Source organism: Atractosteus spatula, chromosome 1, assembly GCF_055471065.1.
Source record: "Atractosteus spatula isolate fAtrSpa1 chromosome 1, fAtrSpa1.hap1, whole genome shotgun sequence".
Classification (NCBI taxonomy): Eukaryota; Metazoa; Chordata; class Actinopteri; order Semionotiformes; family Lepisosteidae; genus Atractosteus; species Atractosteus spatula.
In genome coordinates, this window is record NC_142706.1 from 10,556,504 (window position 1) to 10,572,011 (window position 15,508).

The 15,508-nt window shown below is 37.6% G+C and overlaps 1 protein-coding gene across 4 annotated transcripts in view; it reads right to left on the reverse strand.

The window, feature by feature from the left end:
- palld (palladin, cytoskeletal associated protein) overlaps positions 1 to 15,508 on the reverse strand; it is a 129,404-nt gene that overhangs the window by 72,628 nt on the left and 41,268 nt on the right. For all 4 annotated transcript variants that reach the window (XM_088922252.1, XM_088922244.1, XM_088922228.1 and 1 more), the window contains exon 3: positions 1,139 to 1,314. In XM_088922252.1, the coding sequence (XP_088778378.1) occupies positions 1,139 to 1,314 (176 nt within the window). The remainder of the gene's footprint in view (positions 1 to 1,138; positions 1,315 to 15,508) is intronic.

Below are 15,508 nucleotides of genomic sequence, written 5' to 3' on the forward strand. Positions count from 1 at the left end.
AGGAAAGCAGGAGAGTAATGAAAGAAAAGTTCTCTTGGGAAAAAAAAATTCTACTTGACTACCCAAACTAAAGCCTTAAAACTAATTAAAGCAAGATGCAGTTTTTGTAATTGTGTTTTTGACAGTAATTCGATTATCTCTGACTAGTTTAGTCTTGGAACATGCTGCTTTCCTGCATGGGTTCCATTTAAGAAGAGAATATTTGGTTTGTTTTCAATTTAATTTTCTAAAGACATGATGTTCCTCTTGTATTACAGATTTTTTTTTTAAATAATGAAAAGGCATTTATATTAGAAAGTTAAAGAAGCAACATAGAGCAGGAAGGATTTTCAATATGAGGCCTTTCCAGTCCTGTACAGTACAGTACACCACTACACCAGATACACACTGGGAACTAAATTAAACAGACTGATATTCTGTAACTTTTAAAATCAAATTCCCACAAAACCCTTAACACCACTTTCTGGGATGAATGCCCACAACAAACTTAGAGGAGAAATCAGTGTCAAATAGTTAGCATAAAAGTAAAATACAGTTCAAAAACACAGTCAACAGGTGGCATATCTACCTGCTTATGTACAGTATACACTTGAGAGTCAGACCTTTGCTCTTGTAATGCAGGCCTTTATCAACAAGAATATATTCTGCAACAGTAAATTTCATTGCATGATCTTGATTTATTATTTGCTATCAGATCATCTGGAGAATTCTTGTAACATTCATTGAATATGTTTATATGACCCCTGAGAGAACCCAACTCCAACAACCATAGTAGTTGATAAAAGAACAAGAGGAACTGCATTAGAATTTAAAGAATAACAAAGTCATAAGATTGTCTGCATTGATGATTATTAACTTTAACAAGTATGATTTTTACTTTTAGATAGGAGTTGCAGACAATACTCTGCATCTCTTCCTATTCACCTTTTACCTCATAGCTTTAAAAAAATCCCAGGATATGCCATACAGTATATATAATACTTTTGAAATGTGCACTGCATACACATTCAGAGAATTATACCTCTGAAAAACATATTTAAAAGAGTTGCTACTGAAAAGGAAAATACATCTGTATACTAACAAGTAATGTAAAAAATGAAGAGCAAACACGACCAGAAAGAGAAACAGAACCACATACCTTCAATATAAACTTCAGCTGATGTATTATCTGATCCAAAAGAGTTTGAAGCCACACAAGTGTAGCGCCCGGTGTCGTCCTCAAAAGCTTCAGTGATGACTAACGTGTGAAGATCCACATCCTGAGAGATCTGAATGTCTGGCGAATTGTGCAGCTCTTTGCCCTCACAGTACCATCTGAAGATTAGTCAGAGAAAGAGAGTGTAAGTGGTACAGACAAGCCTTTTAGACACAGACTCAGTGTACAGCCAGCTTCCCTTTCTCCGAATACGACACTTCAAACGCTGGTTCATGCTGCCTCATTTATCACATTAAAGACTAGCCACATCTGCCAAAAGTAAAAAAAAAAAATCTTCCTTCCAGTGTGTATACCTGTCTTTATTGTTATAGGAGGCTCACCCTGTTTTGCCTTTCAGCAGAGTCTGCATAAGGGTGCCCAAATTTCCTGACCTGATCCTGACACTTCCTTTTCCCCACACTGGTGCTATAACAGCAGAGATTCATCATTCATTGACCATCAGCTGAGTTCCTGTCTGTGTCTTTTGAAAAGCAGCTTGTGCACATGAAAAAGCATTTAGTACAGCACTGCCAAAAACTCCGCTTTGAGAATGGAGCGGAGACGTGCTATAGGGTTTCTGGCAGTATCCTATATATTTTAAAGTACGACTTTTAATGAGGTCACAGCAGAGAACAACGAAACAAACGTACGTTATATTCTCTCTGTATCCTCTATGGAGGTGTTACGCATGGAAACTTAATATATTTGTCAGCTGCTACTATCTTCAAGACATATATGCACTGCTTGAAACTATTATCCTGACATGACTTATCCTGAAACTTCTTTTCATCTGTTTTGTTTAAATCTAGAAGAAAATTACCTAAAAACTAGAAAGCGGTATGGGCAGTACTTAAAAAAACGATCTCAACTGATCCTTTCCTCCAGTATGTGGAAATAATACCAAATGAAAGATTTTCTTCAGACTTTGTTTTAAAACAGAAAACACCTCTATGAACAGCGCAAAACCCAGCAATCCTTGAACAGAAATGTAGGCATCAGAAAAAGTACACTTCATGCTAGCCTTTTAGCTACATCTGCAGTGGCTGTAGCTCCAATCTTGCATTTATGAATGAAGAACCCCTTGTGTCTGTCCACATACAGTACGTATCTCTGAACAGTAAGATGTAGGACATAATCCCGCCTTGGAGAAGAGTTTCTATCCCATTCAAATATCAGACTGCTAAGGAATGCTAATCAATTGTCATTATGGATAGAACAGAATCCCACTGACCTAAAAGCACCCCAGCAGTAGTCATGGCACATAGATCATCACCACATTCTGTGGTGGAATTTAACTGGTGACTGAGATAAAAGGCTTATTTCTCAATCAGCTTGAAAATCCACTTAGTTCTCTGTCTCTTCCTTAATGAGATTCTCTTAACGGTGTCAAAGACATGACCTAAAGGCTAAAGAATGCCATTTGATTATTGGTTTCATTACTACACAGATTACTTTCCTGCCACTGTTTTACTGTTTTCACTACAGTATGTGGTTATTAGGAATTCACTAGGACTAATTATATGATTATTGCCTACAACTGGCCTAACATTTTATCACCATGGAAGTATTTATTATTAATCTACTGTGGCTCTTGTATTTTGCAGAATTTATGGCATTCTTTCAGTAGCTTTTGTGTGCTAAATTTTAATTTAGTGATGTAAAAAAAAAAACTACTGATCTAAGTAGTCTCTTAAGTAATTTGACTATTCAATATGAAGAGAAAAGAGACCCATTTGGAGAAAAAGAAAAATTGCATCTTTGCTTTTTGTCTAAAAGGTGAAGCTTGGGCTTCAGCACTGTGAATTCTGTATAGCTACCACCTGCATTAAAGGTAAAAAAGATATTTAAAGTATGACTCACTGGGCTGTGATTCCCCCTGAGGAAACTGCCCTTTGCTTTCACTGCCTTTGTGTGTGAGTTCCCTAAAAACATTACAAAGTACCTGGGAACGAAATATTAAATAATCTTAAACTCTTATTAATGCATAGGGTTTGCACTTGAATTAGGAGGTACTACAGTACAGTATATCTAGGATGGTGTATGTAGTATAGGGTATTTTTTAATCACATTTAATCTTTACCTTGTTAATGACATTTGAACACATTTTGCTAATTGTAAAAAAATAAAGAGCAGTTTGACTGCTTGTGCTACACAGGTGGGCAATGTATTTTTTATGTAGCTCAGATGTAGCATGAGTTACCACATGACACAACATCAGCTAAAAGAGTCATATGTAACATGAAAGCGATAAAAAGTAATTAAGAATTGTTCTGCTACAGTAAATACACTAGAGATGTATTCTGTGTAGAGGCCTGTGTAGGCCTCTAACAGTTTTTGTAACACAGGTCATGATGACGTTTCAAGCTAAGCTCTATGGAAGAATTAATGTGAATACTGATGAGGTTCACAATGCATATAATCAAAAAATGGGCAACTAATGTTATGGCCTCAAAAGTAAGATTGGACTACGCAATTAAATCCATTATGGTAAGTAGACCCTCAGTAGCTGGTACTGAAAAAGATCAGATGCGTTCAAAGATCAACAGTTCAATGTATGGGTGCTACAGTAATTTGCCTTTGAAACAGTCCTGATAGGTACAGTGTCTAAATGCTTCTTTTAAAACAAGGAATGGCAAGCATTCATTGACTGAAACAATAATTAAAAAAAAAGCCAGAGATAAAAAAAAGAGATTCATCACTGTATTATTCTCACAAGTGTTTTTGGTAGCTATTGTTTCAGAACTTTGGGTCATGCTAAAAAATGTTTTCACCTTGAAAAGAATATTATTTGCATACCAGCACAGCAAGGAATGTTGCTTCTAAAAGTATTCATTCCTGTTCTCAGAAAAACTAAAGATGCAATAGGTAGCACAGAGTAAACATTATTGTAACAGTGATTCCATTTAACCAGATTTCTCAAGATCATTCAAATTTACCCCAGAGAAGTCTGTAGTGATGGAATAATTTGGCATTTTGTCTGTGCTGTGCACATGAATGGATAACTTACATATTGGTTCTAATCCAGGGCCTAACTGCACACATTGCTCTTTATTTAGATTTGAAATAAACATTCAAATTAATTTATGTTCCACTGCAGAGCATGTTTGGAAAACAAGCTATGTGTGGAAGAAAAACACAGAACTATGTTATCTCTGAGTTGTCTGAAGTGAAGGCAAAACAGTGCAGTTGTAAATTCATTACTGTCACAAAAAGCAGTCACCATCACTTCCACCAAGACTGTTGTTTATAATCTTTTACCCAATATATACCGTACACTAATTATGCAGTGACAGATAATCCCCATAAACTCATAGCATAAACTGGCAAATTGCACTTTGTAGTGATGTGTGAAGTTAAAACCTATTTTTTTAATTAAATGTTTTATTTTACAAGATGCACATGCCAGTTCAAAAGTTTAACTTAGTATAATACTGACGTAATCAGAATGCTAACACATTTAAACCTCTCATTCTGAGACAGCCAATATACAGACAGTGACACCATGGGATTTTGGCAGTGATTTGCATAAGGGCATGCCGACTATCACTGTAATTGGTGTCTGTTTATTGTGCTGTTGCTCTGGTGTTTGTATGTCTAGTTCTCATGTACTGTTATTAGAGTTGCTGTTGAATACAAGAGACTACAACTGGGAGGTGCCCTCCTATTGAGCTACTGAATGTAGTGCTTAGCAGGGTGGTACCATAGTACCAGTGTCTTAGTGAATGTGTGTGGGCATGAACTGCTGTTTGGCTGCACATAGCCTGATGATGGAGCTGCAAAACTAGTGCAGAGTTTTCTCAACACGTGTGCAAAGAACTAAAATCCTTACCACGTTCTTCTGAGTCCATGTGAGCACTTACAGTACATGTATTAACCACCTCCTGAATACACTGAATCTCTGAACTTTAGAATGTTAAAAATGTCCTCTCAAAGTATAACATTATAGCTTATGACTTCATCCTTGTTTTTAAGAAGCCCGTTTAACTGCAAATAGCTCAATCTGCTATGAACAACTTTATTAAACATAAGCATATGCACCTAATCACTCCCTGACAATTCGAGTAAACTTAAGTATCGCATTAGTACTGTAAGTGTCAAGAACCATCCTGGTGCCAACTCACTGGGTGTCTCTACTTGACCCAGACAGCACATATAATTCACAGGTGTGAGGAAAGCAGCTAAACCAAGCTTCGGACCATCACCAAGGAGATTATTTAGAGGTATCCCTCAAAACAAAGCTCTGCCATCAGCACTGTTTGAGACATTAATGGATAAGTCACATCCCATTTGTGTCACATCTGTCTGGAAGATGGTGGAAGCCCCTAGATATTCATTTTCCCTGAATCTTCCTTTTGAAGTTTACCTGCTCAGCACACCTCCACACTCCCTTGGGGCGTCAGTGAAGCATAATTTATGGGAAACAGTGACGATCCCCTGGGGCTCATTTCTTACCTCGGTGTGAGGTATACGTAAGTGAACAAAGGTGGTAGAACTATGAACTGCCATGACTTTGTCTGCAGACACATGATTCACCATGACTGGAATCTATTGGGACCTGCGCCAGGGGAGTCTTACAGCTGTGCATCACGTCTTAACTGAGACAACTGGTTAAATGTCAGATTGATTGCACATTCTTTTTCATTACCCTTTGTGCTGACACCAAAACCACTTCAAAGTAGGATGCAACAGATCAATGACAGTGTGCTTCCCCGCTTACAAAATGATGTGAGCACTTGTACAGTATGTATTACCCACATCACTGAGATGGCAATATGCAACAGTGACCAGGCCATTCCTACTGAGGTCATTAAGACGATCTCCATAGGAATGGACAACAGCATAAATATTAGAACAGACAAGCCAACAAGGCAAGGAAGAGGAGAAGAGCAGGAGTAAAGAAGGAACATGGTCATCCATCTCTCTGAGTGATGGGTTCAGATGAATTCAGCCAGTTGATTGGGGAGCTTTGGGGACAGCTGTTCAGCCATCAACCTTAGGCCATTTCTCCTATTTTAGTCAGCTTATAAAGATTCCTCACATTCCAGGACCCAAATATATCAGAGAACTCCATGTGATGAATTTTAAATCATTCCTTCACTGAGTAATAAGGATAGAAGAGAATGGGATAATTGAAATTAAAAGACAATATGATTCACCTAAAAGATAGCATAATTATGATCACTGACCGTGCAAATGTAGCAAGAGCTTGGTAAAAGATGTATAAAGCATTGTCAATTGGGTGAGCCCATTCATTCAATATGATAGAATCCAAAAGAGAGGTTAATACTGCTTCAAAAAAGTAGACCGTTTTACAACAAATGGGTATATATATTCTGTCAACCAGAAAATAACCTGATGAGAATTATTGTAGATGATCATGTAATGCATAACATTTTCTTTATCGTCAACTGCAGATAACTGTGCAATTCCAGTACAATACCACTCTTCAGCCAGAGAGGAATTTCCAGAACAAGGTTTTCACATACAGTACATGTACATAGTCAAAAGGGAATTCAAAATCTGCTACAGTGCATGTTTTTGAGACTGAGTGGAGGGGGCAGCTGAGTTTCAAATGGAATAAACTTGCTTGCTCTTCACAGATTGATTGCCTTATTCTGAAGGTCTGGAACAAAGGATAGTGCGTTGATGTATTAACATAGCTGTCCTTAGGTCATGAGGCACTTAAACATGCAGGAAGGCTCAGGTGATCAAATCTGAGTCCCAATAAATTAAACAACATAACTGTTAAATCACTGAGACTGCAATTTGTAACAGTGACCAGGCCAGGCCAGTAGGCCATTCCTACTGAGGTCATTAAGGCAGTCTCCACAGGAATGGACCATAGCATAAATATTAGAACAGACATGCCAACAAGGCAAGGAAGAGGAGAACAGAAGCAAAGAAGACACTTTTTCATCCATCATCCTCCATTTCTTCAAACGTTTGTGCCGTGAGAGGGAGAAATTATAGACTTGAAACAAATTTTGGCCAGGTAGTCTGAGGGCTGAAAGAATTCCAAGCTCAGAGATTTATTACAGAAGGGCAATTTCTGTCTTTTCGTTTGTTTGGAAATTATTATTTCCCTCACTGCAGGATTTGCAGGCTAAAAATGTCTCTTCCATTTTAGTGATTCCTTTGAATGAATACGTGTAGAATAGGAAAAAATGGTTCTCATATATTTTGTGAGCATCTGTTTAGAGAGAGAGACTTGGTTCTGTGCAGGACCCAATTAACTTGGACACAGGTTTTCTCTGTAGACTCTTAAGGTGGTTTGTGCCTTTAGAATAAAAGCGTAGCAAACTGGACTTTCAATGTCTACAGACAGTATGGCTTTGAAACTTACTGTGTTAATTGTAACTAACTGGTGCGTTAATTAACTGTATTATTAATAAATCTTTGTCTTAAGAAAGTTTGAGCCTTTTCATTACTTTATTATCGAGCTAATCTGAAGAATAAAAGAACACATGTGCCATATAATGCTCGGTAATCCCTGACCTTAAGGGGTAAAATGTCTAAGCTTTTATTATGATTTGATAAGATCCCCTTTTAGGAATTTTATCACACCCTTGACTTGTAAGAGTATCACTTTTTTTACTGATGATTAATACTCATGTTTTATTAGAACATTTTGAAAGTAATGCCCCAGGCACTCCTATTCCAGCTCTTTATTTTGTAGTCTTATTTCATCCTTTTACTTCATGAATAGCAGACACTGTGCAGAGTCAGTGAATACTCACAGGTAAAACATGTTAATTCTTCTGCCTGGCTCTTGGAGTGCTACAAGGGAAAAACGTTCACTGGCGCCTGAGAGTCGACTGGATGCCAGTCCTGTTTACCTCTAACACTGAAGAAGAAAACAGCACTAATAGCCACGGCCGCAGAGCACACTGGTCTGCCGCATAGCCAGGGTAAGTATCAGGGCCCTGCAGGCAAATAGATTCGAGGCAACTCAGTGCTGTTAATTTAAAACAATAAACAAAGTCTCCCTTCGCTGTAGAAGTCATCCCCCTGGGTTTTCCAATGAAGCTGCATTTGTTTACTGAGAAGGGAACTGCAGCCCAGATGGTCTGTATTTTGCCCTTGGTAGGGGATAAATATCCCAAGGGAAAGAGATGCAATGCAGATGCTTGTCTCTGCTTTTATCCCTGTGTATGTACTACTGTACATGAGCTAATATATAGTCTTTATAGTATAGTGCTATACGACTTGTATTTGATACTATAATATACATATACTCTATATACTAGTTCAGGTGGGTAGCTGCGTCAGCATGCGTAGGCTGCAAAGGAACAAGTAATAGGTTTATTCCATGCTGAAAAAAAGAAGAAAGAGAACACAACGTTTCGGCCGTGGAGCCTTCTTCAGGTGTCAACCTGAAGTGTTCTCTTTCTTCTTTTTTTCAGCATGGAATAAACCTATTACTTGTTCCTTTGTACTCTATATACTGTATAGTATACTGTGGTGATGCATAGTAATATAGCATATACTAAACAGAATATAGCACAGTACTACAGTACAAAGCTGCTGGTCTCTGTGACTGGGATTGTTGGGGACAGAGCAGTGTCATCACCCTGTTTTTGGTGGAAGCTGGTTATTGTTAAACTGATGGAGTTGGAAAATGAAGACAAACCCCTGAATCTCCTGTCCCATTTTCTTAAAAAGCAGTTCGACACATATCGAGTCAAACAGCAGAAATCACATTGTTTGTCGTTTCTCAAATGTGAGTAAGCTGTTAAAGCAGCACCAGCTCAAAACATATTTTTTTTCTTTCTTTTAGGTCAATGTCCCTCATTGAAGATATCAATGTTTTATAGTTTTTGTTTATTTATTTTAAAACAAGTGCCATCTGTTACTTTGCAGACTATCTTTCCAAGTGCACTTCAAATGACTACAAATAACAGAATAACAAATAACAGAAGCACCTAAGAATATTAACTGAACTGTGGTCTCTCAATACCAGGACATATAGTGTAGGGTTCAGCTTTTTCAATGTTCAACTTTTTCACAGCATACTTTTAAAATTCCAAACTTTTTGCAGCACATCAAATGATTTTAAAATAGCACTAATCTTGCAGTAAATAACATTTATTTCACACAAAAATACAGACCTAATGATAAATATTTGACTTCACTTTTTACTAACATTTCAATGTGAAATTTTAGCTTTTTTTAATGAATGTAGTTTAATACAGTATGTGGTTAAATTTTGGAAAAAGTTAAAAGCTTCCGATCCACGCTTTTTAATCACGATCTCTTCTGATTCTGCAGCAAATCTGACACAATGCCTGGTCCTGTCCCTTCTACTCAGTCTGCGAAGCACTGCTACCGAGAAACATTTTCTTGTGGCATTTGGGTGTTGTAAAGACTTGAGAATCTGGATTAAGGTTCCCTTTAAAAAACCCTAAATCTGTAATTTTTAAATTCTTATTTGACAAAGCAAGTTATTTTCCCATTCTAAACCCTGCATTTAAAGGGAAATTCAAAAAGCTTAGCTTTCCTACATCTGAACTTTGTGCTGCATGGACGCACAGTTTTAGGATTATGAAATGCTGAAGAATCTCATTCAGGTGTGATTAAAGCAACCACAATAGTTTTATTATTCAGGAAGTGCTTTAGTTTGATGGACAAACTTCCTAAGTGTCTTGACCTGCATTGAAAAGAAGGTTGATTACATTGACAAATGCGGTACATCAGTTTGAGTAGGGAGCTGTGTTAGCTTGCTCTCACTACAAAGTAACTCAGTTAAGAATCCCCCATGCTTCTTCACACCTGAACAGCTGAAATGCTGTTCCTTCTTTCTACTTTTGGTGTGAAATTCACCTTTACAAGTTTCTATATACCTCAGTTACAAAACTTTTTAAATACCCTGCATATATTCTACAGACACTGTCAGCAACACAGTAAATTTTTGTGTATTGCTGGAAAGACATAAGAACATGACAGTTAAACCGAGGAAAATAGCCAGTACTAACTAACTGATCATCCACTGTCCGCATCTCCTCTATCAATGATTCAGCTCTGTTTATCCAGCAGTTTAAAAATAACAGACTGTCCTCCTGGGGAACTGTATGTATTTGCAGTTGGCAGATACCCTGAGTCATTTCCTTAACTTATTGGGCTAAAGGAAGACTTAGAAACATCTCCAAACCTTCCATGTACACTTGGGTAACTAAGACATTATTCAACTGCTCTGTGCAGCTAAGGTGCTGCAGCCAAAATGGCCTCTGAACATTGGGGCTGGAACTGAAAAATGTCTATCTATGCTCTTCTTACAGAGGACTGAGGCACAAGTCTCTGTATACATGGCAGCAGCCAGAATATCTGTTAACCCAAATATGGCTTCATTTAAAGCCCTTTCGAACCAAGTGTGTAATAAATAGATTGAATTCCTTTCTGCAGCTGGAAGAACTCTGTGAGAGATTGCTCACTTGTATGAAGGAGCTTCAAGTATCTGCTTTACAACAAAATAATTGTCATTAACGCAATAATCGACATATTTGGCTGACACATTTATTGAAAGCAACTTACATCTGCATCCACTTATACAGCTGGGTGTTTTACTGGAGCAATTTGAGTAAATTACCTGGCTCAAACGTAAAAGAACCGTTCTACACTTGGGACTTGAACCCACAGCCTTCCAGTTACATGTCCTGAACCCTAAACACTGAGTCACACTACTGCTCCATTTGGCTTTTAGTTGGTAGAGGTACTGTACACCTCCAAACTATGACCAGCAAAACTATGACAGTCATGCTATAGCTATTGAATTAATCGATTTGCTAGCATAGTGCTGCTCTACTTACCCAATTTACTCAGATAACTTCTGCCTGACAGGTCTGTCTGTAAATCTACAGTACCTGTGTGTTACCCTACCGTTAAAGAGTATGATAATCATGGGTTTTATGTTTATTTCATCCATTTTCTGTTCTTTCTCTCTAATCTATAGATTATATAGTAGAATGTAAATTGATGTTCCTCAAAGCGTTGTTTCGTGTATAATTATATCTACATTTTCTTTAGCTCCAGAGAAAAGCCTCGACCATTATTTTTCCTTTTCAGCATTTTCATACTGTAACTCCTTATGTATGCAGAGCTCTACAGTAGCCCGCAGAGCTTGTAGACCTTCTTTCCTAATCCTCATAAATGCCACACAAGAATTGATTATTTTTTTACTACAAAAAAGATGCTACACTCTGTTGTCACTAGCTCGATTGGAAACATAATTATATCAGACCATGCAGCAGGGTATCTCACCATAAGACTTCAGAGCCCTTCAGTACAATCTAGACTTTGGAGACTTAATCCCACAGTACAAAGATCATAATTTTACTTCTGTATATCTCTTCAGAGCTTAAGTCATTTTTGTCTGCAAACTTACCAAGGCCTGTGCAAGTGTGCAAGATTATGGCTTATGTGGTCAGTAAGAGGCGAAAAACCTTGAATCTTACAATCAAAGCTCACTACTGCTCTCTGTTATCGCTGCCCTTGTTTACATTAGCAATAGCAACAGAACCATTAGAACCATTAGCAGTAGAGCCATTGGCTGAAGCAATCAGGAGGGATTCTGCCATATCTGGCCTAGATACAGTATAAACATGAAACAGCATAAAATCACATTTGACTCAGACAATGTTCTCTTATTTCTGTCAAAACCCAATTTAATTAATCTGTCTGGTACCTTCTCTGGCAATAAAAAAAAACTGCTAAATCTGATGCCGAGCCACTAATTAGCCTGCTACAATGTAGTTGCAGAACATGTTGCAACTAATTACAACTAATGATGGTAACATGATAACTAATAACCCCCCTCCAGTTGTATTGTATTTAGTCACCTTCAGGATTTGTTTATTTAGGTATATTTGACACATCCAGATTTAGTCAGATGTTAATGTTTAAGGCTAACTGCATTGCCCTCTTTGAAAGAATTAGGCAGGACCTTGAATGATGCACTCCCCAAATCCTGGCTAAATACAAATGTCCTACTTCGGTTTCTTTATCCTATTCAAATGATTCCCATTATATTCTCTCGCATTCTATGCAATACTATTCAGCTAAGTATAGGTGACTGGATACACAATCATCCAGCCTCAGATTGGATTAATACTGAATCCTCACAATCAAAATGCCTTTTACAAAATGTGTTGCTCCTGCACTATTTCTGGCAACCCTGACTTCTTGCCAGGCATTATGGATTCTGTAGAATCCACTGTATATCCACTTGACATCCACTGTAGATGTCAAGAGGGATTGTTAATTGTAGTAATTTGTTTGATGATGGGGGACTTTGTAAAGGAAAAAAACTTCATTAAGTACAGATTCTTTCTCAGGTCTTGCTCACAAAATGGCACAGCTCCATGAGTTATTTTATGATATACTGGACAAGTACTCTAATGCCAGTTCTCAGGGCCTGAGGAGAATCTGGGAGAACGAGTTGAATGTAGGGATAACAGAGGAGATGTGGGAAGAGGTTTGGACAACACTGGAGACATAATTATCTATAACAGGACAAAAGCTGGTCAACTTACGATAATATACAGAGTGCACACTGTATTGTATATCTCCCAGTCATTAAAACAAATTCAGAACAGGTTTCTATCCACTGTGTCTTCAGTACTAAAAGGACATAGCCAGTCTCATGGTCCTATGTCTATGGTCCTCTATGATCCTGTGTTGTCTTTCTCACTTGGCATTCACAATAGACATATAAGTAATAATACTAAGAAAATATGCTAACATTCTGTGGGAAACTATCTTTTTGCTGTGGACAGAGATCAGATGTGATGCCCTACTATAGCAAGCTGACATATACGGGAGTATGTCCCTTTAAATCACTTGTCTATTACACTCAAAACCTAATGTTTTTTTATAAAATGTGGGAACCTTTCTTGGCACACATTGTTCCAGACCTCTCAGCCACACTGATGAGAGGATTCACATGATGTAATAAGCTAGCCTGTATCTTTGATGTATATGTTTGTCTCCTGATGCCATGTGTTCTGTATCTGTAAAAGGAACCCATGAGTACATGACCTTTTCTTGTTCTCTATTTGTTTTTGTCTCTGTTTGTTTTGTATATGTATTGTTATGAAAGAAGAAAAGTTAATGAACAGTTAAAAAAAATAATATTCAGCTGACTTACACAAATTCAGATCCATTTTTAAACTTAGATGAGAAGAAACTTTCTTCAAAAGCATTTCAGTTGTTGAAAGCCTTGATTGTTTGACAAAGTCAGCATGTTTGTGTGGTTAGAACACAGCTTTCTGGTAATGACAAAAAAAACATTCAACTTCTTTTATTGCTTCACACGAGCTGTGCACAATTTCTTCTAAATTACAAACCATCAACATAAAAGATTTCCTGTCCTTTACTTAGTGATGAGCTATGATTTCTTAAGTAGTTTTTCCTTTGCTCATCATAAAAAAACTATTATTCTATGTTAGAGGACAAGTGTTTGTTTTCATATTCCTAACATATGAAGTATATGATCACCCTGCACATCTCACGCTGCTTCTAAACAAAGCTATAAGTGTAGAGAAAAACTGTTTTATAAAATATATGTATAGGTTGTTGTACTTGTGTTGAAAGTTGCCAAGAACCACAAAAGGTTCCTTTTGAAGGTTTTCTCCAACTAATTCTTCTCCAAACAGTCTGAAAATCTACCAACAGCTCATTTACTAAGACTCTGTTTTCTTTTTTCTAAGTTTAATATTTCATTATATAACATCCACTAGAAGGGACCTACAGTAATAAAAAAAAACTAGATGCAATGCAAACAAGTATCCTCAGGCACTAGAGTGCAGATATTGCCCATTCTTGATCTGAAGTTAAGATCCAGATTCTTGTGCAGCTAAGAAAAGACGTGCAAGATCAAAGTGTACAGTAATAATCACAATGACAACCTTAATAAATAATCACGCTTCTATTGATACCTCCAGTATTACTATTACTGCCACTACAATGATTATGATGTATTTAAGTTCAAGTTATACACTTTTCAAAAGGATGACATGGTGGCGCAGTGGTTAGTATTGGTGCCTTGCAGTGGTGGGGTCCTACTGTAGGTTAATTTTTGGAACAGGGCTGCTACCTGCGTGGAGTTTGGATATGTTCGTCCCATGTTTCTGTGGGATTACAATGGGTTTCTCCCACAGTCCAAAAAAAACCCATACTGATAGGTTAACTGGCTATTGTCAGTGTATGCATGCATGTGTATGCCCTGCAATGGACTGGCATCCTGCCCAGGTTGTACCCTGCCATGTACCCATTGCTAAGTGGGATAGGCTCCAGCTCCCCCGTGACCCTGAACTGGAAGAAGTGGCTAGAAAAGGAATGAATTGATACTGTATATTCAAGAGTATTGCTTAAAGTTTTCCCCTTTCCTTCTGTCATGGCAACACCATTATGGTCATTTCAAGATAACAAACATTCCAATATTTAGTTTTGTATTCTTGAAATATGCCTTTTAATAGCTTTCCCTCTCCAAAGAAGGACTAGTTAACCCACTGTTGTGTTGGAAGTGCTTCACCCCGCATAGTGTTCTCCGCACTTTTTCAGCCTTGTCTTGCAAAAGGCAATATTAATTATTACATATCAATTAATCTGAATTAATCTGAATGACACTTTGACTAATGGCAGCTTGCACTGTACCTTTTGTAGAGCTGGGCAGCAATCTTAAGTTAAGTACTTTGCTTGTGAACCTAACAATAACATTCCTACCCAAGATTTGAAACCACAACTTTCTGATTACAGGTCTAAAGCCCGAACCACCACACCACATTGATGCCGCAAGAAGGCAATGATTCAAAGCATTTACACCAGAAGGAAAATCCAGCGTAACGGGGGATATCCCTTTCACTTTTCTTAACTTTCACTTATTCACGGGCATGGTTTCTCGAACTTTGTTCTGTTACGCAAGGTGTATCTAGTGCATCTGAACCGTTTTTTTCCCATCTTTAACTCACTACACTGTTGATTCTGTAGGAGATGGTTTGACCGACTAACAGTAGTGGAAACTTTTAATTGAAAACAGACAGGGAGATGTAATTAATTAGTTCACCTGTGTATATACTATCACTGTTCACATCTGAAACCAATTTAAAGGCCACACATGAGTTTTTAAAACAATTTCACACTCCACTGGCCTCAGAGAAGATTACTTATTGGGACTGATTTAATAAAAACAGTTAAAGGGAAAATGAGGCAGCCAGGGGGAAGAAAAGGCACTTTGAGTTCATGATATAAGTAACGATTCTGTAGAAGATTTGCAAATGTTTACGTTAGAGTATCTGTAACTTTATTTGAATGTTATCGCAC